The sequence below is a fragment of the Perognathus longimembris genome, chromosome 4 (assembly GCF_023159225.1).
Source record: "Perognathus longimembris pacificus isolate PPM17 chromosome 4, ASM2315922v1, whole genome shotgun sequence".
NCBI classification, from domain to species: domain Eukaryota; kingdom Metazoa; phylum Chordata; class Mammalia; order Rodentia; family Heteromyidae; genus Perognathus; species Perognathus longimembris.
In genome coordinates, this window is record NC_063164.1 from 61,716,795 (window position 1) to 61,743,487 (window position 26,693).

At 41.7% G+C, this 26,693-nt stretch overlaps 1 protein-coding gene across 2 annotated transcripts in view; it reads left to right on the top strand.

Annotated features, from left to right (window-relative positions):
- The first annotated feature begins 4,320 nt into the window (after positions 1-4,320).
- The window catches only part of Pla2r1 (phospholipase A2 receptor 1), a 122,004-nt gene continuing 99,631 nt past the window's right edge, over positions 4,321-26,693 (top strand). For both annotated transcript variants that reach the window (XM_048345356.1, XM_048345357.1), the window contains exons 1-3: positions 4,321-4,659; positions 18,023-18,406; positions 20,720-20,893. In XM_048345356.1, the coding sequence (XP_048201313.1) occupies positions 4,551-4,659; positions 18,023-18,406; positions 20,720-20,893 (667 nt within the window). In that variant the 5' untranslated portion in view covers positions 4,321-4,550. The remainder of the gene's footprint in view (positions 4,660-18,022; positions 18,407-20,719; positions 20,894-26,693) is intronic.

The following is a 26,693-nucleotide window of genomic DNA, read 5'->3' on the forward strand; positions in this document are numbered from 1 at the left end:
CAATGGATCTAAGTCATACTACTGGGAAGTGACAAAGCTATGATCCCAAACTGGCAGTCCAGCCCCAAAGCTTCTCTCCTTGTCACCAATTTCTCATCTGGAATCACAGAGCCAAGCTCTGCCAGATTCTACAGCATCCTTTACCTCACCATCGACGCCAACTCCTCTGGGAGACCATCCTGACAGGGAAGGACACCCACCTGGATGCGACCTAATATCCATCTTCTCTCTGCGTGTACCTGAGCTGATCAACAGTGGTAAGCAAGCATGCGAGCCACTATAAATTCACTGGACCCAGACGTCACTGGAGGGAATCCCCCATCTTCCTGCTGCTCCATACTGAAGCCAGCCTCACCCACTTTCACCAACTCCAGCTCCAGGCTCATTCCCAACAGAGAAACACCCTGCTACACCAAGATGCCAGAAGTCAGCAGAGTCAGCAACCCCTGCAACTGACAAGAATTATCTTTCACAACTAGTGTTTCCTTCCTTCCTGCTGTATAGGAGGCCTCTCCCTCTCCCTCCCCCTCTTCTTCTCCCTCTCCTTTTCCATTGTTCCCTCCTCCCTCCTCCTCTTCCTCTTCTTTTCCCTCTCTTCTTTCCATCTTAGTGCTGAGAACTGAACCAAGGCCCTGAGCATGCTAGTCAAGCCATCTACAACCAAACTACATCAGCAGCCACTACCTTCCTTTCTAAAGTGAATGAATCTTTTTATTTATTTATTTTTGTTCTGGAAATTTCTGACTTCTCAAGGACCTTGCTCTATGAATTTTCTAAGTCTGAATATTGTTGATTCCTCCCTCTGCTTGACCTTTTCCCATCAGCATTCAGATATGCTCAAATCTCTCTAAAATAGATACAACAAGAACTGGGGGAGTTTCTGGGCATGAGTGAGGCCCTGGGTCCCATTGTCAGCATCACAAACAAAAGACCAAAACATAACAGTAACACTCTGTATGCCATCATCCTGTTTCTGACTTTTTTTTTTGCCAGTCCTGGGGCTTGAACTCAGAGCTTGAGCACTGTCCCTGGCTTCTTTTCTTTGCTCAAGGCTAGCACTCTACCATTTGAGCCACACCGCCACTTCTGCCTTTTTCTATATATGTGGTGCTTTGGAATTGAACCCAGGGCTTCATGTATATGAGGCAAGCACGTTACCACTAAGCCATATTCCCAGCCCCTGTTTCTGACTTTGATACTCATGTGTGCAACTGGATCTTCTCCCTCATCTGGGAGGAAGAGTGTGCTCTTGGCCTCTGCAGCTGTTTCTCCTTCCTCTACAACTCCATACCCCTGGGAAGCTGGCTACAATGAGCTTCTTTGCCCCTGAATTCTCACTGGATTTGACCAATGGGAAGCCATCAGAGTGCAGGAGAGGACAGAGCTTTTATTGTGTTAAGCAAGTGTCAGTAATAACGGTCGGTCTTCTGTCCTATTAGATGTCCCCCATCCCAAGGACACAGCTTTTACTGTGTTCTTCTAGCCCCTTCTGCTCTTGGTCCCCATAGGAATAGGTGTACTTATGGACAAAGCTTCCAGAACTGGCTGAAAACTTATGCTTTACCATGACGTTTGGTGTTTGGCTTCCTTACTTTGTCCATATATTCATAAATTATTCCTTGGTTCATCTTCCCCACAAACTAGGGTCTCACCTTTTATTGTGGAGACCTTAATTCATACAGTCCTCAGAAAGAATTGTTAGTTATGACCCTAATCTTGACCCATACTGAAATGAATTTTAAATCACTGCATTTTCTTTTCTGTTTCCATTCAACACAACTCAGGTTTCCAATGTTTTTCTCAAGTTTCCAATGACTCCAGTCTATTCCTTTCATTCTCCTTCTTCCCTTCCTATTTTTCTCCTTTTCTTCATAGAACAGACTCCTTGACAGATGCCAGAAAGTGTCCTGGCCTGGAGATTCAAAGAGAAGGAAAACAGAGTGGTTCCTCAAGGAACACGTACCCAGGTAATAGCCCTAACTCAGTCTAACAATGGGAGTATGTACAAAGCCCCATGCCAGTGCTCCTGGTGGGAACTGGACACAATCATTACTGGTAGTGCAGCAATTTGCAGTCCTTCTCTAAGCTCAGCTTTGCTTCTGCTCTTTGCTGACCTACCCCTTTCCATAAATCAACTCACACCTCCCACAAGTGAGCATTTACAATATAGAAGACTCAGTAGTAAGCATTTTGTGTGCATTCTTATTTATTACAACATTCTGAACATCATTCAAACATTAGCAAATATTCTTCTCCCCATTCTATTCAGGTAAAGGCTAAAGAACACTCAATAATAGAACTGGCAAATGGCAGACCGGCCTCTTTTAAACATTCCACTACACGGCCTCATCAACCTGAAAGGTAACCCAGGAACTCCATAAAGGTAATGTACATTTTCCCAAAGGCTAAAAAAAATATTTCTGCCACAGATCTCCACCTCAAAGCTGCTGCAGTGCCTCAGGAAGACATGAAAACCAGTCACTCTTTTCTGAATCTGCTAATGTTGAATAGGAAATGAGGTATTGGTAGGCCTGGAAGCTGTCCTCGCCTCCCTTCATTACACTAATTGCTCTGAAGATGAAATATGGCCTGTTTCTCCTCTCCGTATCCTTCCTAGGCAGAGTCCCCCACCCCATGTCCCTAAATTCTGTCTGCTCTGGTTCAGGAAAGGCAGTCATTAAAAACAGAATAAAAATCCCTAATAGAGCAGGTGCAAGACGCCGCCCCCTCCTCCACGCAACCTGTTTCCACAAGCAGTGGGAAGTAGCCCAGTGTCCCAGTGACTACCTCATGTTTAGGGCACACAGCCAGGCATGCTGCCTCCCACACCACACTGTCACTCTAACTTTTGTGGGTTTTCTTCTTCCCAGTTCTCACCATCCGTACACACTCACTGTCCATGTCCACTCCAGTTCCTCCTGGCCCTCTCCCCTTTATTCTCACTGTCCCACTCCAGTTCCTCCTGGCCCTCTCCCCATTATTCTCACTGTCCTGCCCTTACCAGAGGCACCAAATCTTCCACTTTGGAAGTATTCCCATAACAAATCCCATACAGTCTCAATCCTGAGACCATAAGAGAGAAGGGTGCTAGGTCTGTGGTGGAGGTCTATGTGTTCTGGTATGTAATCAAACATCCCTTTTCTCCTGTTTTCAAGCACAGGAGCTTTCTGTGCAGCATGTTTTCCCCAGTTGTCTCCCACTCCTGTGCTTCTCAAACACCTCCCCAAGACAACTTGACAGTGCCTTACTATTTACCCTGCAATGCCAGGCACCTGTGGCCTCCAGCCTCAGGATTTCTGGAGCTCCTAACTGCTCAGGACGTGGCAGAGGCATTAAGGACCAGTCTCAGCCAACAGTGACGTCAGTCACTTATTCTGAGGGGCTCTGGGGTTCCTGCAGGACTGAGCCAAGGCCATCACTTTCTCTTCTTTCCATTTGAACTTTCTCTTCTTTCCATTTGACTGTGGCCTTCAGTCCCCCTCCTTAGGTGCTTCTCTGTAGCCAGGATAGAGCTACTTGCAAATAAGTAGCAGAGATAGAGCAGGTCATCCAAGACCACCTTTCTTTTCTTCTTTCCTTTCTTTTTTTCTTTTTTAAGTTCCCTATGCTTCCTCCTCTCTGCTTATGTTCTAATGACTTATTTCCCGGAGATCTTGTTTAGGAAAGGTCTTTATATTAGCCTGCTCCCTTGACTATATATTCTTCCGGTGTCGTATTGGTTATTTGAAGGGCTACAGTTGGGACTTCATTTTAGTTGGGGCTGTTCTACTTACTAGATGAAGAAGCCCATTTTAATGGAGTACCCTAGAGCAAATCGCTTTGCCTGTCTTGGCAGGGTCTTTCAGCTACGGTGGAGGGAGAGTTATTTTGCTAGGAAGGTGAAAACAAAGAAGACAGAAGGCTATTTTGCAGCTTCGAGGAGCTCCATGCAGGAAGAGCTTCCAGCTTGCTGGAGCGAGGAGGAAGGAGCTCAGGGCGGACCCCAGGGGTCTCTAGTGCTCCATGTTGCAGAGGAATATGCCTGTGATCTGTGATCGTGGAAAGGCTCTTTTCACTCTCGGCTGCCCACGGCAGCCCTGCAATCCCAGCTTTCAGACCTCCCTTCCCGGTTTTCGGTTAGATCCCTCTTAAATATTTGTGGGCCTATGGCCAAAAAAAAAAAGGCGAAGTGGGGTGGGGGGGAGCTAGCGGCAGGGGGCGGGGAAGAGGAGTCTGAACCCCGCAGCCTCACCCCTCCTTTCTTCCCACCCCCAAAGGCAAGAATTTCTGGGACAGGCAGATGGTCCACCCCCTCTTTCTCCTCCCTCCCCAAGCCAGAGTGGGTAGGGCGGGGAAAACTCCGCGATTTCCCGGGTCCCAGCCCATGGCCCCAAGTGTCCACACACTGTAGGGACAAGGGGAGGTGAAGTGGGGCTCCAGGTCGCAGATCCGGGCCAAGGGTGGAGCGACTGGGTGAAGGGGACTTCTGCGCGCCTCCCGCGAGGCGTTGGGGGCGCTGCTTCGGCCGGGGAGTGGGCCACGGGGAGCGCCGGGTGGGCCAGTGGTTAGCGATGCTGCTGCTCCAGGTGCTGCTGCGGCTGCTGCTGCTGGGGGAGCCGCGGGGCTGCGCCCAGAGCGGGGCGACAGCCACCACTCCGGAGCCCGTTCTCCAGCGGCGAGGTGAGTGTCCCCAGATCGACTCGGGAGGGGTTCAAAGAGCCCTGGAAGAGCAAAGCTGGGGCGGGCTGCAGAGTGATCAAGGTGGTCACGTGCACGGCCCCAGGGTGAGGGTCTTCCTTCTCCCCCCCCCCCCCCACTCCGCTCCCCGGCTCGCGCATCCTCCCCCAGGCTCGCGCATCCTCGGCTCAGTCCCGGGCCACGACGAGGGGCGGGGCTTGGGGTCGCAGGCAACTTCCCAGCGTGCTGGTGGGGTTTCAGGCCCCTGGGAGCAGCCTGAGTTAGGAGGTGGACGGTTCCATCAGAGCTGTTCGGGAAGGATCGCCTCCGGGATAAAAGATGGGGAAGTGCCCCATGATGTCCCAAAGCCAGAGAGAGCGCCCTCTCCCCTCCCCCCCCCGCCCCCTCGTGGCCCCAAACGCCCTCTCTGCTCTGCCCTTGGGGGGAAGACAAGTTTAACGAAGCCTCTCAGGGAAGAGAACCAACCCCCCCCACCCCCCACCCCCGCGGCTCCAAGGAGTCATGCTACTCTTTGCTGGATTCTCAAAGCAAAACAATGTGTTTCAAACATCCGATGAGGATTCACACACACACACACACACACACACACACACACACTCCCTTCAAGTGCACACCAGATTCAAGCATCTGATGAGCACCTACTACATACAGTGAGACTCATAAAGGAACACCTAAAAAGAAGGAGGAAAGCTTTGGGTATCACCTCAGATTAAGGCAGGCTTCAGGCTGCTTGTGTCCCAGAGCAAAATCCCACCTGGTAACTCTATTCTCTGACCCTTGGGGAAATATGTGGAGAGAAGGTGTGAAAGGAGGAATGATCTGTATCTGCATTCTCTGTTCTTTCTCAAGGTGTCATTCACGCACCTTTGAGTTGTTCTTTTCCAGGCACTCCCAGCGCCTTACAGCTTATACCCTTGCAGGTCTGCTACCAGGAGGTAGGTCATTCCCTTTTAAGAGCTTGCTGGCATGTCACACCTTAACATCTGAGTTTTGCCTGAGCACCTGGTGAGGGCACGGGGCCCAGCTCCTGGGACAGAAGCTGGAACTGGGTCATTCAACCCAGGCTGGGATCCTCTGAGCCAGGGTGAGTGCCAAGGGCTAATCCTTTCTATATGTAGCAAAGCCAAATCCTGGCCTGATGTAGTGACTAACGAGGGCCTCCTTTTGCTTAGTCAAGGGAACAATAAAATTACAGCACTGCTGCCTCCTGGACCCTGCAGGTGATGTAGGCAGTGTAGACATAGTTGCCATTGGACCAAGATGGAGGAGTGTCAGCCCTCACACCCTCCCTGACTACAGCCACCCACACCAGTGGGACTTCCAAGTGTCATCTAGACAGGATTGAATGCAAGTTTTTCTTATTTGGGCAAAGCTGAAGAGACAAACTCGCAGCATTGGAAAGGACCTGAAACATCATGCACTCCTACCATATGTTCTTCAGATTCAGGAGCTGAGGTTTGACTGCTAGGTAGTGAGCCATGATGCCTCTGTTTACTACTGCTCATTGTACTACACTGATTCACCTTTTGCCAGAACAGAACAACTGAAAAAAATTCAGCTTAATTTCATACCTATTAATAATAGATATGTTAAGTGCTAAGTGAATCATACATGTAACATTTTTTATCTGAATCACTTGATATGTATTATTGATTGATCTGATATGTATTATAAGCACACCAGACTTGGGAAGTTAATGGTAGATTGTAACTGTGCAGGCTGTTCAGTCATTTGTCAATAATTTTTATACTCAAAAATATCAGTAAATGTATTGCCATATAGTAGGTAAGCTCATGAGCTCAGTGTCTTCAAAGCACAAAAGCAGAGCCCAAAGCCTTACTGATCTAGAGGACCCATATGGTCTGGGAAGCAGGGTTCCTCTGAACAACCACTGACCAAGAGAAATGAGGTGCTGACCATTAGCATCCTGACTGCAGGGGTCCTATCAAAAGAAGAAAGTGAAATTCAATGGAGGTTATCTTTTGACATCCTCTGCCTACACAAAGAGGGGTGAGTGGCTGAAAGCCCCAGCTGCCATGCACTGTCTGTCCAGCCATCGATAGATTATCTCTCTGCCTTGGTTTGGGCTCATTCAAAATCAATCCCTGAGACAATGCTGGAGTTTATCTGAGATGTAATTCTAGAAAGCATGGAGGTAAGGGAGCGAGGAAAACACTATAGGCAACTGTGACTCAATTTCACAAAGGTGCCATGTAGATCTCAGGGGACCCACTGGGCAACAGGACGCTATAGAACTTATCCACTGACTCCTCTCTTCTTTACTGAGAATCACCCCTGGAATGTTAACTCCTGCATGTTTCTAGTTTGACTGAACCACTCAAGAGAGCCAGCATGGCTGCTGCAGGCCAGCCAACCCCAATTAGAATTATGAGTATAGCACCAGGCCACAGAAGCCAAGAGTGCAGAGGCAGAGGCAGAAACACAAACAGTTGCAAACCAGACTGTGAGTATGGTGTGTGTCATAACACAGGAATGAGGAAAGCACTGAAAGGATACAAAGGAGGGATGGCCTGGGAGCTGGAGCCACACCAAGGTCACTTATTTTCCTGGTGGATAAGCAAGGAGTTGCCTTACAGGAAAAGGGAGACAGCACATTCCTGGTAACGCTTATTTTATGTGAAAAGCACAGAATCACATGCCAGCAATGGTAAAAGTCAAAGTGCTGAAAGTTCCCATCTGGGCTTTTCTATGTGCAGGGAAAGAGGCTCACTTTACTAAAGGTAGCTGAGGAATTTGTTGTACATGGTCACAGCATTTCAAGGGGCCCAAAAATAGTTTCTTTTTGCAAACAGGCCTCTTGCACACTAAGAGCTGTCTCATGGACAAAAACAACCACGTTTTTTCTTAGCATGATAATCCCTGCTGGGTTCTCCTTACACTGCATTTTTTTCCACTGCATTTTTTTCTATTTCAAATGTGTAGCTTCCAGTACTCCCTAGAAAGAGTCCTGCCATTGCCCAGTGGCAGTATCTGGTACACCACTCACAGTGTGCTAGCTATTCCCTGTGCTCTGTCATCCCATGGCTTGTCAGTGCTAGGAGAGGTGTGAGGCACATAGGGGATGCTGCCTCAGCTGAGCCTGGGGCTGGACTGGTTCCCCAGAGTAAGATCACAATCTGACAAGAAGTTGTGACACGTCTATATTTGAAAACAGAAGACAGATAAGCAAGGAGTTACTCTGTTTCTAGAAAACAAGTCTAGCTGAATGAATGGACACAGCAGAGAAGAACTTTCATGGTTTGGATAAAAGGAACCAGATGTCACTTGGAAGTTTAGGAGTGCTGCAGTCAGCTTGCGACTTAAACAGGGTAACTCTGGAAGGCAGCAAAAAGATCATCTGAAAAGCTGAAATTGAGCTAAGTCAGTTCAAGCAGGAACGTGGCGGCATCGAGGAAATCTTGGGTTCAATAAATATACATAATTAGACTTAGTGAAAGGAGATGGAATATGCTGCAGGATAAGAAGGATGGTAGTTAGAAGTTCCCAGTTTAGGAGATGGACCTATTTTGGGTAGTAGCCAGATTCAATATATTGGAGTGGACAGCAGCAAGTGGATAGCAGGTGACAGAAAGTCCACGTACCAAAAGACCCAAGGAACCAACTGTGTAGAACAGTTCTAGTACTGGAGGCCAGTGTGTGTACTCTCTTACTGGAAAGATACAATGAAAACAAATTTTATGTCACAAGTCACAGCATATATGACCACATAAAATAAGTGAAACTAAAGCTTCATTAAAAAAAAAAAAAAACTCTTCCTGGTTTGGACACCTGTGGCTCATGCCTGTGATTCTAGCTACTTTGGTGGCTAAAATCAGAGAGTTGTAGTTCAAAAGTAGTCCAGAAAGAAGAGTTCAAGAGACTTATCTCCTGTTTGCCCATTTTCCTAGTTCTTTTTATTCTTTGTCATTAATCTTCTAGCCTGTTTTCCCATTGACAGTTGTCACAATAACTGATACTACACAAGGCAGGGTCTAAGCCAATGACCAGAAAGGTTGAGCCACATAGATAGCTCAGTTAATCTTTTATCCACTCTGTCATGACCTAACAATTTTCTTATTTATCTCAAGTGTTCTGAAACAGTGGAGTCTTTGTGTTGCCTCTACTAAACTCATTCCTATGTGGCAAATCCCCAAATAGTCTAGCAAAGTAATATATTTGAAACATTTCTAGATCCTTCTCTCCATATGCTATCAGAAATTATCCTTGAAGGCTTTCAGGAGATCTTTCAATACACAGCTAGGAAAATACACTGTACCTTGAATTGATCAAAGGAGAAAGAAATATTATTGCTTATTAAAAACTGGCAAAATAAGACTTTATATTAAGTCATTAGGGGGAAATGCTATGAAGCCATTCAAGAAAAAAAATGGAAGATTATGACTAGAAATTCTGTAACTGCTATTATAAGAGGTTTCTACGTTCATATATGGCCACATGATTTTCTGATTTATGATATATTTCAAACTATCATAGTTCCAAAGATACATGCTAATTAAAAAGTTGTACTGTTTCTACCTTTTGGCATCCTGCTCTTGAGGACATTTCAATTTGATGAAAATAAAAACAAAGTCAGTGATTAATTAACTATAAACATTGTCTTATTTTGCTGCTCTTTGGTGTCATCTATGATCAAAAGTCAAAACTTCTTTTAGTCTTAACATTGATAAATGATTATCATGACTGAGGTGATCTGTATCAGGATCCTATAATGCCATTACTACTATGAATTTTATTATGGCAACAAGGAAACCAAGGCAGACACCTTCTAGCATCAAGCAGTTCTACTCAAAGAGAAGTACTCTAGTTTGCCAGTTACTTTCTCACAGTGCTAAACGTGTTCAATTAAGAGCAGGTGTCTTCATACGCATGTTATTCAGTATAGTCCTTCTGAGTCTCATTCTCAGAAGGGCCTCCTGCTTAGGGTTTGGGATTTTGGTGTCTTCTTCACTTTTATCTTTGAATGAACACCTTGCAGAAGTGTGATGCACTGGGAGGCCAAGGGCTCAGTTCCACCTGGTTTCACCTCCTCACCTTACCAGGATGGGTTCTCAGCTGTCTCCTTCCCCACTCTTGCCCATATCCACTGCTGTCTTTTACCTACAATGGCAACCACATTGCACTGGGGCTTGGAGGCAAGAGATGGAGGACTTGGGAGTGTATACCACGTGGCACCTCAGATGTGGCAAGGCAGCAGCCATTCAGCCTGCAGCCACACTTCATGTTCTGTGAGGAGAATGGAAGCCCATCATCTATGCCCAATCCAGGTACTGAGTGTGAGGGAAGCACAGTACAGTCCCTGTGGGCCTGTAGGAAAAAGAGATTGATTTGGCTTTCTTGTGTCTACCCATTGCCACACATTTTCACTTTACCCTGGACCCTACATATTGTTTCGCCAATCTAAGTAAGAGGTTTAGGGACTATAATAATTGAATTATGTCCTTGTCTCTAAATTCATGTATTGGAGTCTTGACTACTCTAATACTTAAGAAATATAATCTTTAGGTTTAGAATGAAGTGATCACAATAACCTCAGTCTCTTAAGACTAGTGTACTCCTAAGAAGGAAAAGTACATAGAGAGAAAATGATGTGAGCAGACATGTGGTCCATCTAAAGGCCAAGGAAAAGAGCTCACATCAGGTCCTTCCTTCTCTCCCTGCCCTAGGCAGGAACAAACCCAACTACTGTACAGCTGGACTTCCCATTTCATAACCTCTGCAATTCAGGGAAAATAAGTTCTGTTGTTTGTGTCTCTTCATTTCTCCTACTTTGTTATGACAGACCTAGCAAACTAATACATGGATTAACAACATTCCTACCATTAAAAGTTCTTTTTCTGTTTACTTTTTTTTTAACTTTCTACCTTGCTCTTGTCAATTTTTAAACAGGCTTCTTTTCTTTTTTTTACTTTTATTGTTATTGTTATTGTAGAGCTGATATACAGAAGGGTTACAGTTACATGAATCAAGTAATGAGTACAATTCTTTTTGAACCGTGTCTCCCTCACTAACAGGCTTATTTTCAAAGCAGTTCTGGTGGCTAGCTCAGCATCAACACTTCTGCTCTCAGTAATGTCATATCTGTCATTTTGAGAGCTGTTTTGCTCCAAGGAACCACTTTCTGGTTTTGTTTGCTGTGGTGACCTAGTCTTTGTATCATCTCCCACATCCCCCCTCCCCCGCCTAGGGTCTTTACTATGCAGGTCTTTGTGAATGAAGTTGAACAATGCCTGTCTTCTGCCTTCTTCTGTCTCAGCACAGCTTTCTCTTTGTAAGAGGCTGCCTGGTGACAAGGATGGGAGATTTTCAATGCATACTATAAGATAATAACAGAACCACTGTGAATAATGATTTTTATACCATCAATGTCTGTTGGGTACTTTTCAGTTAAATAAAAGCAAAATGGTAGGGGAAAGTCTTAAAGCTAGAGGAAATAAAAGTGTTTTCAATTAAGTTTAGAATTTTATTGGTAAGCTATAGACTTATGGGGGGAAAAATCAGGATAAAGATAAGGAAATGAGGAAGGAATGAGACCAGATCCAGAACAGGGAAATGGCAAGGAGAGTGTGAAAGGGTTAACTTACCCAGGAGGATGGTAACAGGCAATTTGAAGCCTCACAAAGGGCAGCCCAGAGAAGCTGATTAAGCTGGGTTTCAATTTTCCCCCACGTGACAGAGTATTGTGAGCCTTCTGGAACTTGGAGCAGTGATTTGGGGAGATTAGAGAGAAAGGAGAAAGGAACACGTAAAAAGATTTAGCAAGAGGGGTCCCACGGGCCTGTGGAGATGGCGATTATCCAGATTCAGAAACTGCAGGTGAAGAAAGAAGGCTCCAATCAAGGGCAATGCTATGACAGGAAAGAGAAGGAAATGCACAGATATGAGGTGCTTTTTTTTTTTCTTCCAAATGTGCTTAGCAGAAGGCAATTGGCAAGAACCAAAAGGTTTCAAGGTGAAAAGACATGTACTCAAACTCAGATAATTTGAGATAAAGTGTGCATTTTCATACAGAGACTCAGGGAGAACTGGCATACTTTTCCCTGTCTTGTGGGTGTGCTCTTTCAAAAACTGTTTACAAGTTGTTTGTTGTAAGCATGGGAAATTCCTTATTTATTAGTGAGGAAAGTCCGATAAAGAACCCAGATTTTCTGCATCACTTGGCTATGAACAGGACTTGACTCACCACTTCCTGTTACAGAGTTACAATCACAATCAAATTGAATCCACTGGTCACAAAAGGAGACATAGCAAACTGAAACTCATGAAGCTGGAAAAGGTGGATAACTCTCCTGAGAGAAGCTGCCCACCTTCAGACTCATTACACAGAAATGCCCTTCCCCTACCTTTTAGCCCCTTCCCTGCCATAATGGAAATGCTTTCAGAACAGCAGGGAAATGGACTGACTCACGAGAGGCTGCAGAGTGAGCAGAGCTTGAGATGTGAGGATGGATGGGGTCGAAGAGCGTTCAGAGGACTGGGGCAGGAGATTGAAATTGGCTTGCTGTTTGTAAGCCAATAATAGCTTGTCTTAAATATTGCAGTTGACACAAATCTACCCATTTGAACTTTTCCTTCCAGTTTCCTTAACATCAAGTAGCACAGAGGCCAACTGTATGTATATAGTTGGATTTAGGGAACTTTGCCATGGTATATACCAGAAAGCTTTGATTGCCTAAAATACTACTATAAAGATAAAAATAATTCTTTAGGAATTTTGTTTTACTATTTCTAGTATTTTTTTTCTTACAAGAGAAGACACTTCACTGAGACTTAACACTTCAAGTCTTCATTTCAGCAAGAGCTATCTAAAGTAGAAGACATCAGGAAGCTGATAGAGGTGACAGAAAGAGATCAAATTAGAGGGCTTCAGGGGACACTTCACTTCCTGTAAGTGCCTCCAGGTGGCACTGTCCAGATCAAAGTACATTAATGTCCCTACATTTAATCTCTGACCTCAAGGCACCATGGGAATTGACAAGGTATATGGCAGTCATTTGACTACCTAGTACCAAAGAAATCATTGCAATAACTTTTCCTCACCCATTAGTTTCCTGTTATATAAAGAAGATAGATTTATTTAGCTCATTGTTCTAGAGTATGGTGCCAGCATTAGCTCAGCTCCAATGGTATCCTGTGGCAAATGACACCACATTGGTGGGCATGATTGTAAGGAGGAAAGATCTTGACAAGACAAGAAGCAAGAAGAGGTGCTTTTAATAATACTTTCAGGAAAAAAAACCAGAGTCTATAAGAATTACAGCAATTTTTTCCAAGGCAGTGGCTCTCAGTGGTCTAATTACTTCCCTATAGACCCTACTTTTTAGAGGTCTCAGCACCTTTCACATCATTGCACTGAGGATCAAGCTTCCAACACATGAACTCCTTGCAAGACACACTCAACCCATGTCTGGCCCATAGCATTCTATTGACCACATTGTATTGATCACTTAATCCTCTCACATCTTTCCCCTTTGAAATGTCTCCCTCCTGGCTACAGTTGACAACTACTTCCTTTTCTCCTATATTAACACTGCACTTATAACTTCAGTTACTTTTGCTGGATTTTAGTAATAGTCTCAAGACTGTTCCTCCAGTCCACATATGCTGTCTCATCCCACCTAAATGAGAACTCCAGGGCAAGAGCCTAGGTACTTGTCTTCAATTGTTTTACCATCTAAAATGAAGCTGGCTGCATAGTAGGTGTTCAGTAAATGTTTTTGTTTGATTTCCCTACCCACAATTAATCTTTGATCCAATAGCTTTAATCATGTCTTGTTCCAAAAGCTCTCTTTCATCAAAAGAATAATGTATTTTTAAATAAAATTTAAGTTGGTCATAAAATGATCCCAAGCTACCTTTATCTTCTACTACTATGTACTATCAAAATTATATACATATATGTCACCCCAGAGCTGATTTTTCATCACTTTCCTTCATCTCTCCTTCACACTATTCACTGTGACAATGGCAAGTTTCTATCCAGAACCAATATATCTACCTTGTTATGAACATTAGACATCTGACCATTATTTGTTGGAAGAAAATGTGGAAAAAGATTCTCTGATCTTCTAGACCAAATTAATGTCTAGCTCCAATCCCATTGTGCTTATATAACTTATGCCAAAATATATTTTAGCCCAAGAACAGGAGTTCTTTACAGGAAAACAGTATGACATATACATCTTTCCATACAGAGGGTTCCCAACACATGCCACCTTAGGTGCTCAATAGATGGTTGTTAGAAATTTCAAATCTCCTACTTTAATATATCCGGCAGCAGAAGTGGTGTTGTGGCTCAAGTGGAAGAGCACTAGCCTTGAGCTGAAGAGTTCAGAGATAGCACCCAGGCCCAGAGTTCAAGCCCCACATCCAACAAAATAAAATAAAATATTTGGAGTTGGGGATTTAGCTAGGCAGAAGGGCACTTGCCTAGCAAGTGCAAGGCCTTGAGTTTGGTCCTCCACTCTGGGAAAAAAAAAATTTGGCAGCAATCTTACAGTTCATTTTGTTCTAAGTTTTAAGTAGATTAGATAAATGTTAACTAAATCTGCACCTAAACTGTCTATGATCCTCAAAACTCGGGTCTTAAGACAAAGTGGATGGTGTGGGGGAGGATGGTTCCACTAAAAGTGGTTCAACTAAGTAACCTTTACAGTCCAATTCAGCTCTGATGTTTATAGTTTTAGGTTTATAGGGAAAATTAGTTTCCTCTCCTGCATATTCAGCCAGCCCTGCTCTTCTGCAATGTCCCTAGAAAATGGGCACATATGTGTATGCCCATACTTCCCATTCTAGAGGGGCTTCTCTCCATTTCATATGTAGTATCTGTTCACAAGCCAGTCAGCTTTGGTCTATTTTCTTTGTTGGTTTCTGTTTTCCTCTCTACTTGTTTTTAAGGGATTGTTTTGAGTACAATTATAATTATGTTTTCTTTAGAACTGCTAAAACTTCCTTCTTTTTATTAGCTAGGCAAATTTCCATCATTCCAGAATGAGTGAATAGAGTTTCAAAGGAGATTCAAGCAAACAATTCTTCTGTCTTTAGCCCTATACAAAGTGCCTCTTGCCCTAAAAAATTCTTGTTGAGGGAATAAAGGAATGAATGAATATTTCATATGCAGTCATTAGAAAACAAAACCAAATACTTGAATATAAGTTCAATGGTTGATGAAGTCAACATTCTCTTTAAAAGAGTAACTTACCTCACTGAATCTGAAATAAATGTACTCAGAAGCAGGAAATAAAAGCGCTGTCTTGTTTTTGTTTTTGTTTTTAAAGGAAGAAAATTAGCTTACAAGTTACAGTCCTTCTCCTCCTAAACTTATAATTATAAAGGGAAGAATGATAGCATTTTCCTGCAAAGAGATTTAGCAATGCTGGCAGTACTTCATTAATCACTTAATCAGTGTTCAAGCAGAACTGATGTCCTTGACATATATAATCAATCTTGATTCCTCCCACATTTGATTTTCATCCTTTTTGAAATTCAACACCAACACACAACTAGGGACTAGTGGCCTATTTTCACATCATAGTTTTGTTAAGGACAACTAATATGTGCACACAATCGCAATCAGAATATTGGTACCTCTAACAGGTATCCTCTTGGTCGATTTGAAAACTGTGTTTTCTTCAATGAATTTATGGAAATTACCAGTGCTAGAATCAGGTCCAACTTTATGGGAAAATGGGCTCAGTTCATTTTGTTGATATGATATGCTTGTAAATGCCATGTTTCTTCTTAAAGGTAAGAAGTTATTAGTTACTTGTTTAAGACAAATTCTGGAGAATGTTTCCCAAGCCTGCACCCTCAAGGAAGCCAGCATGGAAATGTAACAGCACTCCAAAATTGAACATCATTGATTAGGTTTATCTAATATCTTCTGTTTGGCAAAGAATGTTAATGATCACTGGCATGATCTGTTTGGGCACTTTTCCTCTTAACATATAATTATCTGGAAGTTTAAAATATTACTTTTTCGCCCCAACTCTTACTGATGTGTAATTTCTATATCTGCTTATTCACAGACCATATACCCCTCCCTTCATGCACTGTTCATCCATATTATATATTTTTCCTATTTTTATTTTAAAAAAGTTGAAATATAGACTGTACAGATAGGGAATGTAGAAAGGCAACCACTGAAGACTCTTAATTTATAATTGCACATATATTTGAACAAGTTAGACAGGAATTTTTTAATAATCTGGTTACTCAGTATAATTTTCCTCCATAAAAAGTGACATCATATAAAAAAGTGATATCATAGTATCTCAAGATGGTTTAAATCCAAAAAGTCTGCCCACATTGTTACAGAAACTAAAGCAATAGGCTTCCATGTGAATGTTGAAAGAATAAAGGTTCTTGGAACATGCTCACATAAAAACATTATAGCTTTTCCAACTGCGTCTGGATGGTTAGGCTAAAAATAAGGATGTCCAAAGGGAAATAATTCATGCTTACTGAGGTGCTCCCACTTCCTGTTGTAGTTGATGGGGAGTTTTGCTTGGGTTGTTTAATGAAATACTATTATTATTCCTACAAGGTCAATATTCTACATATTTCCATTTTGTAAAGGAAAAATGAGTTCTCAAAAATCAGGCACTCTGCCATGGTCACACAAATGGTCTCTATTGGGTGTACTAAATGCCAAGCTCTCACCCACAAGTTATCAGTCCAAACTGGGGCCTATCAATAGATTGAAGATCTGGATAGATCTGAATATGTATTAGATGCTAAGCTACAGAGTCAGCATAGTAAAACAATTATCATTTAATGAAAAATTAGTAGAACTCTGGGATAGCTAGAATGCAAGTAGTAGATTACAGCAGAAAATAAGGCTAACATTCTACTTATGAAAACATGGTAGAGAGAGAGAGAGAGAGAGAGAGAGAGAGAGAGAGAGAGAGAGAATGTTAATTATAAGAGCCCATATCTTATTGGTGAAAGATGGGTTTGCTTTTAAATGACAATTACTAATAGCCATAGAGACACAACGTTCATTAGGAAAACAAATCTCCTGATCTAAATGAAATCTCCCTAAAACCATTCAATCTCTGATCCCCCCCATTGTCACTCCCCTCTCTTTGGCTCTGATATATAGTGATCAAAGCAATTTTCTGACAACTAATTTAACTCCTCAAACAAGGCTTTGGGAAAGGTTATCAATTATTGAATGAGGTATGACTTTCATTAATATATTGGCAATTTTTAACAGTTTCTTAAGTGATTTTGGCTACTGTAAATCAGTTCTCCTCAGCCTAATTAACTTTGGAGAAAGCAAAATAACTCTGCAAAGGGAATCATTGCTCCCGTGCCCACATAGAAGGAAGTTTATTCTGCATCACTCCAAAATCTCTCAAAGACTCTGCCTGTCCTTGCCCCTGCTGAATAACCGAACAAGCCCTAAACTTCAGCCATTTTAAGCAAATCTGATAACATTCCTTAGGCAATTTGAATATATAGGAAATAAAAGATAAGATGAAAGCAAATGGGCTTGTGACCCTGACTATACATTCTGATCCAAAGCAAGCTCAGCCACCATGGCCCTAACAAGCTTCTGCTGACATGTTTAGTCAACATCAAGGACTTCTTAGACTCTGATGATGTACTCAATACAAATTGTGCTTAGACCAAAGAAACAAGAGATGGTTATGATCTAAGAGAACATGTGAAGGAACAAGTTCATATATTTGTGCAGAAGATGATTTCCAGGAAGCAAGCCAGGTAGGTAGCCAACATGCATTTCCAAGCTGGGTCCCATCAGCTTTTCCACAGGAAAAGGTACTTCTTCCAGCTCCAGTGAAGAGCTCAGGGGACTGTCACAAAATGCCTATATTTTCCCAGACATTCTGCATAGCCTCTAGTTTCTAATGCTGCCATGCAGCTACCTTGGATTTAGGTGTGAGGGGTCTTGGGTATCCACCTGCTGCTCTCAATCCCATCCAACAAGGCTGCTCCTGATAGGATTTCATTAGTCTGAAGGACACTAAAATCTTACCATGCTTTTGGACACCCAATGTTCCTCCCCACTCACTCTGAGGGTTGTGGTGAAAGTCATCCTTTATTAATACCATTGAGTGATTGACAAATAGCCCTGATGCTATATGGAAAGGAGGTACTGGATTAGAGGTCACCACACTAGCTCCTTTATGCTTTCCAACAAACTCATGCTTTGTACAAATGAAGAACTGGACCTTACCCATCAGCAACAGATCTGTCAAAAATAATTGATACTGGTGACTTGTCACAGCCTAGATATTCATACTCAAATCCTGTTGCACTAGTTGATTATACTTTACATATATCTTTTGTTTTTCTGTTACAGATAAAGGAGTATTCATTATCCAAAGTGAGAGCCTCAAGAAATGCATTCATGCTGGTAAATCTGTACTTACCCTGAAGGACTGCCAACACACAAATGAGAACATGCTATGGAAATGGGTTTCAAACCAACACCTTTTTAACATGGGAGGCAGTGGTTGCCTGGGCCTGAATTTATCAAATGCAGAGCAGCCACTAAGCATCTATGAATGTGATTCCATCCACGTTTCTTTGAGATGGCGCTGTGACAGGAAGATGATCACAGGCCCATTCCAGTACATGGTCCAGGGGAACCATGACAACACAGTTGTGGCTTCATGGAAACATCACCACACTTGGATTCCCTACATGTCAGGTGGTGGAAGTATTTGTGAACATCTTCACAAAGGTAATACTTATTTAAATCAGAATACTTATGGAAGAGTAGATGGTATTTAGGAAGTATTCCATAAGTGAAGATACACACAGTGTATTGTAATGTCAACAGACTTCTGGCAAGTGCATTTAGTGGCTTCCTGGCTTGTGGCAAAAGGATTACTGGGATTTTGAATCCAATATGCTAAATTCTTCTAAAGACACAAAATTCTCAGAACTTAAAAGTATTGAGAGAAAAAATTGCTAGCTCTGGGGATCAATGGAAAAGAGAACAACAATAAGAGAAATGGAAGGAAAGCATTTTAAAGTGAAAGGTTTTACATCGACAAATATAAAGACCATCCTTGCCACATTTCTCTTATGGCAGAGCTCAGGCTCAGCTGTGGAGGTATCTGTGGGGAACTCAGATGACTCCTATGCCTGGCTGGCATCCACAAGGCACTGGAAGATAGATGACACACTGTTGTCAAGGGTTATTTGTTGCTTTCCAAGCATGGATTATGGGGAGGCATGATTTATAGAGAGGCTTTCACTTCCCATAGTTCTATTATTTTTGACATTTTTAAACAGAAAAAGAATAAAAGATAGGAATAAAGTCACCTAGTTAAATTTGGACACATCAGTCTGTCCCACAGAATTTGTCTTATAGAACTATTCATTCCTTCTTTCACCCAACCACCTATCCATTCATCCATCTATCCTTCATCTATCCATCCATCCCACACATACTTATTCAGAACTAACAGCTCATCAAGCACAGTACTATTCAACTAGTTTACAAAGACCAGTGAAACAGAGGTGGTCCTTCTCCTCATGGTGCTTGGTAGGATTGTCCAGTTAGGAGAGAATACCTTCCTGCAAATTCAGTACCTTGGGAGCAAAGCAATAAACTCTTAACACCCAAGGCAGGAACTTCTGTAGCTAAAGTATCAGGGCCAATGGTAAGACATTTGTGGTTACAGTACAATAAAGCTAATAATGCAAATGCACTTTGAAAAGTATGGGACTGTTGAAAGAACTTGCTATTTTTCCTTACGTTAATTTAGCCATATACTCACATTTACAATACACAAATGGCATGCATTGCAATACGTGCCTCAGAGTAGAAGGCAGAGATTGAAATAAAAGGATGTATCCTGAAATCCCTCTAATTCATAAAGAGATCCAACTGCTAAGCCTGACCATGTGTATCAACTATGGGAAACTGACAGCAATCTCCCCAACTGACCTTTTTGTCCAGGACCATTGACTTGATTAAGGATGGCTCTGAGCCTCTCTCCCTATAGAAAGTCCCAGCTGAGTCATGAGAAGTTTTATTGATTGCTGCTTACAGTCAAAGATGATGGATTATTGCAATACTCTGAGAAAGCAGCCAGCAGAACACCCCTGCACAGTCATCTCTCTCTAGACCACTGTAGAAGCTGCCTAACCAACCAGTGTACTTTGCCCTCTCTCCACTTAGGCTGTTTGTCACACTGTACCCTGGGTGATATTTCTAAGAATGGAAATTTGATCTTGTCACCTTCTCATTTAAAATGTGCCAGTGAATCTCCATTACCCTCAGAGTGAAGGACAAAGTCCATGAATGCTTCCCCTTGTCCTTGAGCCTCCTGGCTCTTCTTCATCTGCCCCCCCACATGTTCATTTCTCCAGTTCTTTATATCTGCTCTTCCTTCTGCCAGGATGACTCTTTTCATCTTTGCCCCAGACAAGCACCATTGCTTCCCCAGTTATTAGAGAGACTTTACACCACTGAAAGCAATGTTCCCTCACTCTTCACATAGATGCCCCCCACAGTCTTCATACACTATCACTACCTGAAATTATATATTCATTTGTATATTTTCCTTTTCTTTGTTTCTCCTCAGCAAACCAGAAACTCCTCAGGAATAAGGTTATTCATTACTCTATCCCCATCACAGAGTACATTAAATCCTCATAAACATTTATTGAATGAATAAAAATCATACATGCCTATGAAACCATTGAAGGTCAGATTCTGGTAGTTGTATTCAGGGACTGAGAAACTTTCGAGTACAATCTCCATTAAATTTCCCTTTTCATCCATTCACAGATAATGTATGTTAATATAGCTGTGCATAACAGTAAATAAACACATAGATTGATACATAAGCAAACCACTTACCGGTGCTTCTTCTGAGCCTAGCACTGGGCGTGGCACCCTACTAACACTGGACAGTGGGGTCCTGAGGGCTCACTGAGCATTAGCAAAGTACCTGACCATAGCAAGTATTCAGTCAATAAGAATGCATTAATTGGATGGCAGTTTCAAATCATATATAACTCTGTAATTTTTTTCTCCTAGATCTCTATACAATCCAAGGGAATGCCCATGGAATGCCATGTGTGTTTCCCTTCCAGTATAAAGGGCAATGGCATCACGAATGTACCCGGGAAGGTCAGAAAGATGATTTGCTGTGGTGTGCCACAACAAGCCGATACGAGAGAGATGAGAAGTGGGGATTCTGCCCACATCCCAGTAAGAATAAATGCAACCTTCTCCATGTCATGAATGAATTTGATGATGATTAGAAAGTTATCTGTATCTAAAGAAAAGCACTAGGGCTGATGTAATGAAGTCTGAATAACCACTCTGATTCAATTTCATTAATCCAGATTTTGATTTGGGATTTGTTTTTTGCTTGAAAAGACAATTCTGATGTATGTTCCTTTTTTTAACTTATGTTCTAAAGATGTTAATTAGCAATCTTCATTAAGCTCAGTGCATTAGGATGCTTTAACTGAAATCAAATTATTATATTCTGAGATCTCATTAATCTCAGCCTCCCGACAAGATACTTCAAAACAAACTTGAATGCATAGGAAGCCCAGTTGGCCTTTCAATCCACTACCTTTTATGAGCTGCTCTAAGTTCTCCACACCGAAACTGCTTGTCTTGCTCATTGGCAAACCCAGGCATCAGCTAGCCCCTTGATGATTTCTCTATAAAACTACAGTTACCCTCATTATTTCTCAACAGTGGGTTCTCCTTTTGATGCCCTTCCTTACTCCTCATTTCTAGTCATAACCTCAAAAATCTTCCCTTCTCAACTTGATTTTCAGGACCCAGTGAAAGCTGCAGTGTTCTAACGTCTTCAATCGGGGCTTTATTATGTTTTTATCTTATTTTTATTTAACGAAGAGGTTTCTAATTGTTCTTAAGTGTTGGAGAATATTTCTATACACTTTCTGTTTCCCTCGTTTTGGTTCCTGAGTGTCAGAGGATAGCTTTACATTATCTTTATTTCCATGCATTCTTCCCTTTTTTAACTCCACAGAATCTCGTTTATAAGTTACCTGTAGAATTGTTTTCTAATCTAAGAGATAGTATAACTTAGGAAATAAAGACGTGAAAAGGCTTTGATATCTGGCAAACCAAGAGTGAAGTCCTGCTTCCTCTCAACAATGAGACTTTGGGGAAGTTCCCTCTGTCCTTCTGTGTCACAGCTTCCTTGGCAATAACATAGACATAGTAACGTTACCCTTCAGGGTTAGTATGTAGGTTCAATTAAATGCAGCATCCAAAACACTTATTATAGAGCCTGGCACAGAGTAAGCACCGATAAATATTAGAAACCATCACTATTTATTAATATCAGCATCAAACTTAATATATCTTTAGACCATTGATTTTGTTTGTTTTCATTGTTTCTGTGATAGTAAATAATATATCCCAAAAAGCTGGAGATGGAGCTCTGGCTCAAGTGGTAGAGCATTAGCCTTCAGCAAAAGAAGCTCAAGGACAATATCCAAGTCTGAATTTCAAGCCTCAGGACCAACACTCACACACACACACACACACACACACACACACACACACACACACACAAAACAATTGAACCCATGGCCTTGCACATGGTAATCAAATACCATACTGATGAGCTACATCCCAGCCCTAACTTTGGGACTCTTCCTCCAAAGAACTTGACATTTCAATGGAAGAGAAGATAGACAAATTTGTCCATATCACAAAGTGCAGACTATATTTGATATGATGCTCTAGATCCAACTGGGAGAGAGTTTAAAATGCTGACCCCTCTCCAAGAGATGCAATGGATTCAGGATGTGGGACCCAAAACACCTGATCATCTGGTGATGCTGTTGTAGACAATTTTTCACTATACGAATTATAACATGAAGGTGATTCCATGCAGCATACATCTAATATAAGGGTGATAGTAAGCCATTTAACAATCAATATGGTATGAACTATTAATTGATCCATAGAGAGACCATAGTGTTGTGTCCCTTGGAAGCTGAAATGACAGTAGGGCATACAGTAAAGCCTAGCTCATCAAGAGGCTGAGGGCAATATCTATTCACCACTAGCAGGAAAGCATTTTGTTATTTAATAACTGTCAGATCTCTAGTTTTCTCTGTCTGAGTCTGAATGTATACATAGGTATATATGCATATACTCTCTATACCCCTTGATTCCTGAACCAACTGTCATATTATTTGCATCATCTCCTTTTTCCAATTCCATTTGTTTCAATATATGTCACAATTAAAACCAAATAGGGGAACTAGTACTAATAAAATGAACACATACTTCACATAGCTCTAATACTAGGGACATATGGGGGACATTTTCAGTATTCTCCTTAAGGTTTTAAGAAGAATCCTATCACCATCTTCTGTCACCTGTAGCAAGTTATAGCTTCCTGGTGGAAATCTGGGTTTCCTGAGGCTTGGGACTTTTCACTCCTTAGACTGTTCAGCATCCTACAGCTCAGAATCCTCCTTGGTTTGACAGCCTGCCAGCTCTCCTAACTCCTACTACAACCATCAGAGAACATGTTTATTTATACAGTGCTAAGTTACAGTTACAGTTTTCTTCCTTTCTTGTTACTTTTGGTTGCTAGTATCCAACCTAACTCAAAATGATGTGTCAGAGGCTGAAATTTGAGCCAGCTGATAGAAATGGCCAGGATAGGAAAAAATAGCTAAAGCAAAGGTTTATACTTTTGTGTCTCACCTTTCTTTTTTCTTTTTCTGCCAGTCCTGGGGCTTGAACTCAGGGCCTGAGCACTGTCCCTGGCTTCTTTTTGCTCAAGGCTAGCACTCTGCCACTTGAGCCACAGCACCACTTCCAGCTTTTTTCTATATATGTGGTGCTGAGGAATTGAACCCAGGGCTTCATGTATATGAGACGAGCACTTTACCACTAGGTCATATTCCCAGCCCCTGTGTCTCATCTTTCTCTCTCTCACACACAAAAGTTAACATTTAGATGAAAAAGGTTACTGCCTTCTTGAAAAAGTGATTATAAGTGGGAGCTATTTAACTTTAATAGTGATACATTCACAAACATGCTAGCACTGCAGGATATGATGCAGCATCTTTAGGAATAAGCACACTACACTAGACTCTGGCCTTATTTAGAAGCAATTCTGTGTTGTGCTAGCTCTTCATAGGGTATGTCTTACATAGCTAGAGAGTCACAGAAATATTTTTAGAATATCACCTTCTTAAATAATCTGATTTATCCTTGCATTTTATTCAGTTGATACAACATAACAGACCAGATTGGTGCTAGTAGAAATGTATAATTACCAGCCTTACCCTCAACTAATCCCTCAACAGAGAATCCAAAGCTATTTTGTCTCTCATTATCAAAATTAAAAAGTGGCATAGGTAGGGAGAGCTCAGTGACTAAATAATCACCTAGCAGGTACAAGGTCCGGAGTTCTATCCCCAGCACACACACACACACACACACACACACACACACACACACACACACAGAGAGAGAGAGAGAGAGAGAGAGAGAGAGAGAGAGAGAGAGAGAGAGAGAGAGAACGGGAGAAAATATTTGCAAGTAGTATATCTTACAAGAAAGGTATATCTCAAATATAAAAACAATTCTTATAACTTAATTGTTTAAAAAATAAATAGTTCTATTCACAAATGGGCAAAATATCTAAATAGACTCTTCTCCAAAGAAAATTTACAAATGACCAATAAATACATGAAGGTATATTCCACATCATTAGCCATCAGGGAAACAAATTAAACCTCCGTGAGATACTATATCCCATCCACTAGTATAGCTACAGTCACACACACAGATGCTTGGAGGGTCTGGAGGAACTAGAACACCTCATCCACTACTGGAAAGATTACAAAGTTGAGTAACCACTTTGGAAAGCAGCCTGTCAGTTCTTTAACAACTTAGATTACTGACCAATGGTACTGCATCATATGTGTGTGTGTGTATGTGTATACTATATTTAGATATATGTATATATATACTATATTTATGAATACATCTGCTGACAAACATTTGCTTTATTTTTTTGCACAAATAAGAACAGTGCTGCTATGAACATCTGTGTAGAGGTTTTTATATGGGCATATGTTTCAACTTCTCCAGATGATATACCTAGTGGTAACACTGCAAGGTCATATGGCAAGGTGATATTTCAGTTGTTGATTGTGGTGATAGGTACACACTGCTTAAAGTATACTAAAAATATTGCCTTGTATAGTTTAAAGGATAATGTAGACATAGTACAAATTATATTTCAAAGAAACTGTTTTAAAGTAAATAGGAGATGAGGAGTTAAAGACAGCATGTATATGAAAGTATGTGTCTTGGAAAGAAGGCAATAAGAGGAATAAGGAGGCCCAGGTAGGGAGTGGCTTTTATTTTCTTTCTTACTTTCTCAGTATGAGAGATACCAGAGCATTTATTTGGAAGGCATCTGGAAATGGTGTGCAAGTGAAGCTGAAGGTGCAGGGAGGTGAAGACATCTATGGACTCTCTGTAGACTCTCAGAAGCCAGAAGGAAGTAGGATCCAGATCATTGATGGACAGACTGGGTTTTTATAGATGGAAAAACATTGTTTCTACAGGAAGGAAAAAGGACTGGATAACTGAGGTACAAGAAAGCTGATAGGAGAGGTGATGAGAACATGTGGAAAAACTCATGCAGTGGCTAGTGTTCTCTCTGCAGAAGAGAATGGAGGCATGAGCAGTCTGGACTGGGGAAGGCATGAAATAAATGGGGATAGGAGGGCAGAGACTTTACTAATGAAAACTAGTGATGTTTTCAGGAAGCCCTGGGGTGGTTGCCAGTGAGACATGACTTTTCTTGGCAAGGCTCATCTGCTGATGCAAAGGAAGCAGATGATTTGCTTCCTCCATTGACTTGGGACTACATAAAGTTACTAAGGGATTCAGTTTTCATTGTATTCAGATTCAGCAACATATAACACAATTGACACCATCTCTTTCCTTGAGCTTCTATAGCCCCCACTTAATATTTTTTTTGTTTTGTTTTTTTCCAGTCCTGGGGCTTGAACTCAGGGCCTGAGCACTGTCCCTGGCTTCTTTTTGCTCAAGACTAGCACTCTGCCACTTGAGCCACAGCGTCACTTCCAGCTTTTGCTATATATGTGGTGCTGAGGAATCAAATCCAGGGCTTCATGTATCTGAGGCAAGCACTTTACCACTAGGCCATATTCCCAGCCCCAACCCCACCCACACTTAATATTAATTTCCCCTTTCCTTCTTAGACAACACTACTCAGTTTTCTTTCATAGCATGTCTTTCCCTACCCCAGCACTCTACAAAGCTGGTTGGGAAACTTAGAGAATGGTATGGACAAGCCAGAACATGCTTCTTGCCTTCTGGGTACTTATATTTATCAGGAAAAACAAATGATGAGAAAGCAATCGGATACTATATCACCTAATTTCAGTTGTGATCAGTGAGCATGCAAAACTTTGAAAAAGTACGTTCCAAAAAGCCCTGGCTAGGCCTGGTATCTCAGTTATACAAGTGTATAACTTGTATAACTTGTGGCACTTGCAAAGAGCAAACATCCAAGAAATATTTGCTGAGTCTGTGAAAAACCTAAGATTGAAAAAATAGTCATTGCAGCTTGGAATTCAATAACTTCTCTGATAGTGCAAGTCTTCATTTGTAAATAAATAAAAGAATTCAACAATTTCAAAAAGTGACAAGAACTGGTACTCTTCGAACAACGGAAAAAAACATGCCTTTATTTTTTTTTCAAATTTTTATTATCAAACTGATGTACAGAGAGGTTACAGTTTCATACGTTAGGCATTGGATACATTTCTTGTAATGTTTGTTACCTTGTCCCTCATTCCCCCCTCCCTCCTCCCACTTTCCCTTTCCCCCCCTGAGGTGTTCAGTTCACTTACACCAAACAGTTTTGCAAGTATTGCTTTTGTAGTTGTTTGTCTTTTTTTACCCTGTGTCTCTCAATTTGGGTATTCCCTTTCAATTTCCTACTTCTAATACCAGA